The sequence below is a fragment of the Nicotiana tabacum genome, chromosome 16 (genome assembly GCF_000715075.1).
Source record: "Nicotiana tabacum cultivar K326 chromosome 16, ASM71507v2, whole genome shotgun sequence".
Taxonomy (NCBI): domain Eukaryota; kingdom Viridiplantae; phylum Streptophyta; class Magnoliopsida; order Solanales; family Solanaceae; genus Nicotiana; species Nicotiana tabacum.
In genome coordinates, this window is record NC_134095.1 from 73,717,946 (window position 1) to 73,726,941 (window position 8,996).

Consider the following 8,996-nt stretch of genomic DNA (forward strand, 5'->3'; position numbering starts at 1 on the left):
GGTATTCGTTTATTTGTGTAGTACAAACTGGAGAATAAAGTGGGTAACTTTTCACATACATATTACCCCGCTACAAGTTGTAGTAATAGAAGATATTAAATCTTTCCTTTATTTATAGTCTCAATATAATCAACCGCTTTCGCGTGTACTTTGGAAACTGAATAAGTTTTTCTGAGACTTACTACAACACAATAAATTGACATGATAATCAATTGTATTCCTCCAAAATAGTAATAATTGGCTCTTCCAGAGCTCTCAATTAATTTTGTACTACCAAAGATTCATCAACATCCATGTGATGAATATCTCTTTTAAAGAAAAAGTTATATCATTGTGGTCATGGTCAAATTATATGCAAGATCTGTTTCTTGCATTACCATTGTCTTTTAATAATCACACTGCCATAATATTTTGGCGTACAATAAGTACGTGACCAGTGATCATTCATGCCATAATAATGACATTATTTTCTTATTTCATCTCAAACCTCCATCTAGAGGTGAGTGTGGTATATTCACTACCACTAGCACGTTCATATTCTTCCAAGAATGAATATGTATTCATAAATTAGATGTTGTCACATTCACATCATGAATGGACCATAATCATCTATATGTGTTTTATAAAATCTCATGTCAAATCGACAACAAACATTACTTTCACAGAGTGAAGGATTATTTTGAGAATCCTTATTATTCTCATTACTCAATGATGACGATTATAATTTCGTCTATTGCCACGTCCACATCCATTGATACATTCATAGTAGTAATTTTGTCTTCTTCCAGACTTATCACATACTGCTATCACATTCTCTAAAGGGAATGAGAATGGAGCAAATTCAATGGGACGAGTTTTTAATTCTTTGCCCACAATCATACATGAATTTGATCATGGCAAGACATAGAAATTTTACCACTTTGGGTGGTTATAATATCTTTCAAACTCCATTAGAGTTGCAATCAAAATTTATCGTCTTTGATTGTGTTTAAAATCAAATTATAAAATTTTAAGAATTTGAAAGACAAAAGTAAAATACTTACCTTAAATCCAGAATTTAATCGTGAAGGAAGTTCATAGAACAATTGACAATCATTATGCTCAATCCCAAAGCTTCTACTCAATTGGTTAGAGTCTCGTGCTGATAACGTGTTATGAAACAATAAAAGAAGAAAAAGAGTATTGCAGAGAAAAGTAGGGAGAAGAATTCTTATTGATATTTGGGATGATTTAATAGAACCCTCTATTTATAGGGAGAGGGTGACTTAGCCACCAAGTAATGAACCCTAGAATCTCTCTCTAAATATAGACATTCACCATAAATAAAATTCTATTTATAACAACTCCTTATTTGTTCAATAGATTATCATTTTTTGTAGAATAATCTGATCATTTTGACTGTCGCATAATGCTTTAAGTCGGTAAAGGGAGTTATAGCAAGAAAATTTTGATCCAAATGGAATTTAACCAAAAATTATCTCCTAAAATACATGCAAAACCATTTCTCGACCTCTTAAAAGTTGTCTACATCCTCATTGTTCAACAGAAGTTATAGATGACACTAGTGCACATAACAGAACACATCTATAAGAGCTTATACATTTGTTGTTAGACGATACAAAGAACCTTAAACAGGATGCGAAAGGCTCCAAAATTTTGAACTCTTAATCGAAAGTAGGCAGATGAACATAGAGATCACCCGACCATTTGCACAGCTTTTAGCTATAGCTTACTCCATCACCTTTTACAACTTCACCAATGCGGTATGCTATGCCCGTTTTCTGCACTTCCTCAAGTATCCGGTCAGCTGCTTCTGGACTAACTACGAGGACCATCCCAATTCCCATATTGAAAGTCCGCATCATCTCAGCATCTTCTATTCTTCCCGCCTTCATTTCAACCACCATATTGCAACATTAAAGGCAGAAAAGAAAAAAAATTGCAGCTCAACGATATGGTATCTAATAGAAGTGTAACTAATCAGTATCCCCACCCGCAAGTAATTAGTGGAAGAACATTCAAGCAAGTGTCGAAGATTCTCACCTTCTGAATCCATTTAAATACAGGAGGAACTGCCCAAGAGTCCTCGTAAATAATGGCTCCAAGGCCTTTAGGAAATACTCGAGGGATATTATCAGTGAATCCGCCTCCAGTAATGTGGGCTATTCCTTTAACCCCTCCTTTGCTAATAATATCAAGGACCTTCATTTTCCAAATCCGTAAAACACATTACTGCATATCCAATATAAAAAATGAAATTAACAATAAAGCAGAAGAGAAGGAAACCAAGAAGATACCTGTTTAACATATATAACAGTTGGGGCTATCAGAGCTTCGCCTAGTGTAATAGTTTCACCGGGAAGCTGGTCTTTCAAAGAAAGACCACTTTGCTTCAGAACCCTACACAGATAAGCATATCATTATCATTCAGAGAAATGAAATAAAAGTAAATAAAGTCACAAAAAAAAAATCAAAATATTCGAAAATAATTTTACAAGGCTAGATACATAATTTCTCTGAAGATAGACAAACCTCCTAACAAGAGAAAACCCATTTGAATGAACTCCACTAGATGGTAAGCCAATAAGAACATCTCCAACCTTGATGCTTTTCCCATCAATAACTGAATCCTTTTTCACAATGCCCACAGCAAATCCACTGAGATCATACTCGCCTTCGGCATAGAAATCGGGCATCTCTGCAGTCTGAAACACGCATCAAATCAGTTGAGTGCAACAACAGAAGATTGTTTCTAATTCCAAAAACATGTTTTACAAAGTCTAACATACAATGAATTGCTCAGCCAATTCAACAGCAAAAAAACACATCTTACGGCACACAGTTCTGTGTCATGAAACAAAACCAATTTTTGGGACCCTTCATGAGCGTGAGAGAAAGCTATATATGCAGAAAACATAGCACAAGACAAGTTTTACAAGTGATATCCATAATGTCTCAATGACTCTATGCACATATCACCCAAAAAAAAGTAGCACAAATCATTTACTGTATACTGAAATTCCTTTGATTTGAAAAGAAGAAAAAAAAGCTCAGTATTTGTCATTCATATCGCGCTTCTGCTGCAGGATACAAGTGATGCAACAATTTTATTACTAGGAGTGACTTTTAGTGAAAAAATGAAGAGACAGGTACCTCTCCTCCTAGAAGAGCACAGTCAGATTGCTGGCAACCATCCACAATACCTTTTATGACCTGCATGCATGGCAAGAAGCCAACTCTGTTTTACTGGAAAACGAGACAACATGCCAGTGTGAATAATGCTCTAGAAATGTCATGAACTGAGAGATATTTGTGTCTAGACATACCTTCTCTGCAAGGTCAACATCAAGACGGCTAGTGGCGAAATAATCAAGGAAAAATAAAGGTTTTGCTCCAGAAGTGACGATGTCATTAACACTCATTGCAACCTGGGAAGAAAGGCACCATGAGTTCTTAAATATCTACCAAATACATAAAAAGATGAATCAAACTTACCAGGTCAATCCCAATGGTATCATGAATTCCCGTTTCATATGCCAACTTAAGCTTTGTCCCCACACCATCAGTACCAGCCACGAGGTATGAATCCCCTGTTCAGTACAAGAGAAAAACCAAAAGAAGAATGTACAAAATTTAAGATCTGCAGCAACATAAAAAAGACAGAACAAAAATGAATAAAGAAATATATACTTTGACTATTGGCTACACAAGCATGAAAAAGATAGAAAGATATAGATAAAGGGGAACTTTTGAGCAGGAAAAAGCTAAGGATTAGTGGTAGTAAAGTTTCTAGAACTCCACGACCTACAAGTCTTAACAACTATACTGTATTAATTCAGTTGGACAAACTCTGTTTGTGCTCAGGTTGCACCGTGACTCCGTTATTTATGATACTTGATATCAGCAAAAACAGGTTTGGAATTGATATAACCTACAGTTCGGGCTGCTGGCTATATGATGTTAGATTTCAGATTTCCAAACCAATGTTAAATAAACTCTGAGAAGGAACAGGTTATGTCATTTTATGCTTAAGGGTTCAAATTAGAAGAGAAATATGGGTGAAACGAAAAGGACTTGTCCACTTTGCTGGTAGTAAGCAAAAATAAAAGTAACACTGTGCTCCTTTGACGGGTACTACCACAACAGTGAGTAGTTGCAGACACCAAGAAATTGACATCGGATCCTCGCTGAAGGAAGGTTGCATACTGAAACAGTGAGTGCTCAAGGATACCTGACCTTACAAAGGAGAAAGTAGCCTAAATTCAGGAACGACTAGTTTCGCAAGCCAAATTTGCCATCATTATAATTGTTACACTGCAGGCCAAGTTACAACCAGCTGAAATTATGTCTTCTTGTTAAAATTACACCACCTTTCTGACCTACTGTAAAGAACCCATATGCAGAAATATTTGCCACCAAGTCCACCAGTAAATCCCCAATGTAAATGCAAAATAAACCTATGGAAAGAATTTGGTCCCCGGTAACAGAGGCAACTATGCCATTATATGATAGTAAATGAACATACATAACTTTTGGATAAAGTTAACTTTATTAAATTTACTGATCCTCAACCTCTTGGGTTTTTCATTTAAAACTTCTGTTTACATTAGCTGATGAATATGCAATATGCTGCTAGGACAAAAAAGAGACTGTCAAGTGTCACAGGGCCAAATCCCAGCTACAACACCTAGCGTGTACCCATTTACTCCAGCCTCGATGTGGACGATTACTCCGCACTTGTGCTTGTGGCCATAGCAAGCTTCAGGGTGAATTAGTCAAGATGCATCATGCATGGAGCCTTGCCGGACACTACCGTTATCACAATATATTTCAAAAAAACTGCAACACTGGTATCCATCCTAAGTAATAAAATTTACTTTTCTCACTGAAAAGAAGAATACAAGCTTGATCTAAGACCTCTAACCCAATTTCCAGCATAGTCTACAAAACCAAATCCGAGCAAACTTAAGAACATGTTTTCTGAAGTATTTCCCTTTAGCCATGGCACCAGCTTATTGGTCGAACGGTCATTTGATTTTTGTAACAAGCTAACCTTGATTATGTCTTCAACTAAACAAATAAGTCAATGTTTTCAATTGAAGATGCCATGTAGAAGGATTAACCAACATAAAGAAGGCTAATGGCAAACATTACCTAATGGAAAGAGACCTCCGAATCCCCCAATTCCAGGTGCCATTTTGGCTATTCTCCTCACAAGCTCCGACCCTGCATCAATGTCCACACCAGCATCCTTATATGTAAGACTGCTGGGCTCATCTGCAGCAGTATCAACTGGACTGGCACTAGCAGTAACCGAGAACGTAATGCTTCTCTCCCTGTTACTTTTAGCATGAAGATCTTTGCATAAAGGCAGCACCTTCTTTGAGAAGCCTTTGAGCTTGGGTACACATGATCTTGGTTCAAAGATAGATGATTTTGCACGACAAATGGGGGACGCAGCAATGCATTGTGATATCTCTAAATTTGCTCCATAAGACGTATTCATGGCAACCCAAGGTAAAAGCTGCTTGAAACTAAATAACCTAAGAAAACGAACATAGTTAAAGGCGTATCCAGAATTTAAATTTGATTCCTTTAGGTTCTTACCATTGATCCCGTTACACTTTTGAAATTACTGGTTGGAAATTAGTATTTTTTTAAGCTTTTAGTGAATTTTTTTCACACACACACAGTATCAAAAATACCTGAACCAGTTGACATTCAAAAGCTTAACATGTTAGAAGCAGCTAAACATGACCAAATTTTTTGTAGAATAACAATAAGCTCTTCAAACAAATAGGCTCACAAATTAACAAATGGAATTGTTCTTGCTCCAAATAACAGACACAACACAGGACTGAAAAAGGTGATAACGAATACCACATTAATCAATCTCGAACCTCAACATAACAACTAGTACTGGTAAAAACAGAAAAAAAATTAATCAGATAATGGGTGCGGAGCAGAAATAATAGCGATTGAAAGTAATGCATACAGATTATAGAGAACGAGAACAAAAAAAAAAAGAAAAAAGAAGGGAGAAGAAGCAGCAGCAAAAGGAAAGGGAAGATAAAGAAAAAGAACAGAAAGGAAATCAACACCTGCTAACGAAGATAGGAAGAGTTAGAGACAGAATTGGCCGGGAACTAGACAGTATTAGTAGTTCAGGAGAATTCGAGTACAGCGGGTTGGAACTTGCCCTAAATTCTTTCACTTCTTTTTCATTATTGCGATTGGACCCTTATATTAGTTAACTAGTGAATTTTAAGTTTTACTTATTTTTATTGCTGTTATTATTATTATTATCATAAGAGTGTAACTTTATATCATTGAGGTTTTATTGTCTTCCAACTATAGTTAATCCTTTTTTTTAGTAACATATATAGGTGTGAAATTATACCTTTTTCTCGTTTATAAATTTGCAAAAGTCATCAATGGAATCAATTAGGCATGTTCCATGTTATCCATAAAACGATACAGTTAAATTTATACGTGGTTTATAGACAAGTGAATTAATTGATCCTGAAATAATAGATGAATTAGACGAAAATGTAATACTTAGCCTTGAGATAAAGATAAAATAGCAGGAATAGCAATTCAGGGAGCAAGGCTTTCGGGTACAATAGCAATGATATCAATAAACAAGAAGATAAAATTATATTGAGCTTTGAATAGAGTCTAGCGTATGTTTTCCAGAAAAGTCGTTCTGCTTACAATGATAATAGAACTCAGTATTTATAGTTACACCTAAGGAACAAGGTCCTAGGACCAAGCCCCTCTTTAATCTCAATTATGAGGGCCGTTGAAGAATGTGTAACGGCAGACAATGAATGTCATATTCCTTGTAACGGGCCGCATACTTAATGCTATAGAATATTCCTTATTAAATGCTACCGGGTAGCAGACATTTATTTCGCCTTTATGTGTATAATTTTCCCTGGTAACATATGTGGTTGTTGCCTTAGGATTCAACTATCTTCTGTCTTTGGCTCCACGTGTCACTTCTTTATACGATCATTTAATATAAACATATTTTACCCTATACAGATAGTCCCCCTGCTTTCGGGTGGCATAACTTTGTGATACCGGGAAATTGGTAGAAACATCTTCTTTGGCATAAAATTCACTGACCCCCTCTGAAAAGTTTTCTAACGGTTGATTAGACGCACGTCTCTCCGTATTTAATGTCACGTACACGCGTCATTCCATAATTTAATAGAGTATCACTTTTGTCGGTTATCGAGGTAATTATGGCCCCGATTTTAGTCACTTATTCTGTCGCTTATACGCATCAAACTTCTTCATTTACACTTCATAATTCTTCATACTTCCTCAAACTCTCTTCATTCAACTCGTACTTTGTCTTCAACTTTTCTTTAACCTTCTTCCTAAGAGAAACGTTTTTCCTTCTTTTCTAATACAGAATGGCTTCTTCTTCTAAAAACCCTAGTTCCTCAAAGAACAAAGGCAAGGCCGATGAGGCTGCTCCTTCTACGATGAGCACAATCATCCCCAGAAGTCTTGTCACAACTAAAGACTTCAAAGAGAAATTTTCTTCTACTAACCCTCATACATGGGCCGTTAGCAAATACCCTTTTTCCATCCGTCTTTCCAGTATTCCTTCTGTGAAGGAAGATTGTCGTTGCTAGGATTTAGACATTATCGCTCCTGATCTGGCGGAGCGGGTAACCTTACCCAAGAAGGGTTTACATACTTTTATATGTATATCTTCACTTTGGGAGCGTTTTCTTTGAATGGAGAGCTTGACTTTGTCATCGTGGAGTTCTGCCTCCGCTACCAGGTGTGCTTGGCACAATTAAGCCCTTTCGTGTGGAAGACAATTGCTTGTCTTCGGCGCTTGTTCTAGGAGACGGGGGAAGAGCTATCCCTAGATCACGTGATGAACCTCTATTCCCCCAAGATCTTCTGCGGGGGAATGGTAAATTTCAACAAACATGGCCACCATGCTCTGTTATCTAGCATGGATGATGACAACGACCGTGGGTGGATGGAATGGTTCATCGTAGTTGCCATCAATAATATCATTCCGACAATGGCTTTATCCTTTTCGGAATCATGGAACCGCACTCGTAAGTTCCTTGTTTAACTTTTCTTTTATTAAAGATCATCTCATATTATTATTGACTCTTCTTCTTTCGCCTGTTTCAGCAACTCGATGGATACCACCTAGGGTTGAAGGCTTGGACCAATGGGTCCGAAAAATCTTGGACGTCACCGAGCCCCAGACTCGCACGTAAAAAAGAACTGGCACTTAAATACGGGTGGAAGACCAAAAATCATGGTAAATTGGACTCATCTCGTCTTTGCTTTTTCGTTTGAGGAAGTTGATTAATCCTTTCTCCTTTTGCTGAATTCAAGTCTACCCTAAGGCTTAGTTGTCGTCCCCGAGGAGGATGTTTTGGCTAATCCTGCTGATGCGGTGAGGCTGCTTCAGGAGGCATTTACTCGAACATGCTTCTCCAAGCCTGCTTGGGGTGCAAGTGTTTCTTTTCGGATTCCCTGGCCGAAGAGAAAGCAAGTAAAAAAGAAATGTTCCTCCGCGGTTGGGGGAAAAAATAAAAGGGCAAGGAGTGTCGTGCCAAAATCGTCTTCAGATGTTGTGGTGTCGAGCGTCTTGCCCGAGTCAGCCATAGATATTGTGGTTATAGATGATGACGGAGAAGCTAGTGATGATGATACTTCTCTACATGACGATGACCTTCATCAACTTAACAGAATGCTCAATCTGTAGAGTTAGTTACACCAACTAAAGACGAGGATGAGGCGCTCTAGGGAGTTTGAGATGGTAGAAAATGCCAACTCCCGTTGCCCGATCCCAGTCGATGCGCCCAGTACTGTGAGGATGAGTACCGAGCCCCTGCCATCTTTGATTGACGAGCAACCAATAACCAGCACTACATTTGGCACAACTACTTCTCACCCTTCAATACTATCAGCTTCATCTCCTTCTTCACCAATTCATCCATCAGCAACTG

At 37.5% G+C, this 8,996-nt stretch overlaps 1 protein-coding gene across 1 annotated transcript; it reads right to left on the reverse strand.

The window, feature by feature from the left end:
* Nucleotides 1-1,434: 1,434 nt before the first annotated feature.
* Nucleotides 1,435-6,240, reverse strand: LOC107764177 (phosphoribosylformylglycinamidine cyclo-ligase, chloroplastic). Its single transcript, XM_016582716.2, has 9 exons — nucleotides 6,102-6,240; nucleotides 5,155-5,543; nucleotides 3,496-3,590; nucleotides 3,327-3,428; nucleotides 3,154-3,213; nucleotides 2,533-2,705; nucleotides 2,298-2,400; nucleotides 2,044-2,202; nucleotides 1,435-1,889 (listed from the first exon to the last, which is right to left on the reverse strand). The coding sequence occupies exons 2-9, from the start codon at nucleotides 5,504-5,506 to the stop codon at nucleotides 1,719-1,721; spliced, it is 1,215 nt and encodes a 404-aa protein (XP_016438202.1). The 5' UTR covers nucleotides 5,507-5,543; nucleotides 6,102-6,240; the 3' UTR covers nucleotides 1,435-1,718.
* Nucleotides 6,241-8,996: the final 2,756 nt, after the last annotated feature.

Coding starts and splice junctions, on each gene's coding strand:
- LOC107764177 (XM_016582716.2), bottom strand. CDS start 5,506: ATGAATACGTCTTATGGAGCAAATTTAGAGATATCACAATGCATTGCT. Junction 3,429..3,495: donor ATACCATTGGGATTGACCTG/GTAAGTTTGATT, acceptor CTTTCTTCCCAG/GTTGCAATGAGTGTTAATGA. Junction 2,203..2,297: donor CTGTTATATATGTTAAACAG/GTATCTTCTTGG, acceptor TGGAAAATGAAG/GTCCTTGATATTATTAGCAA.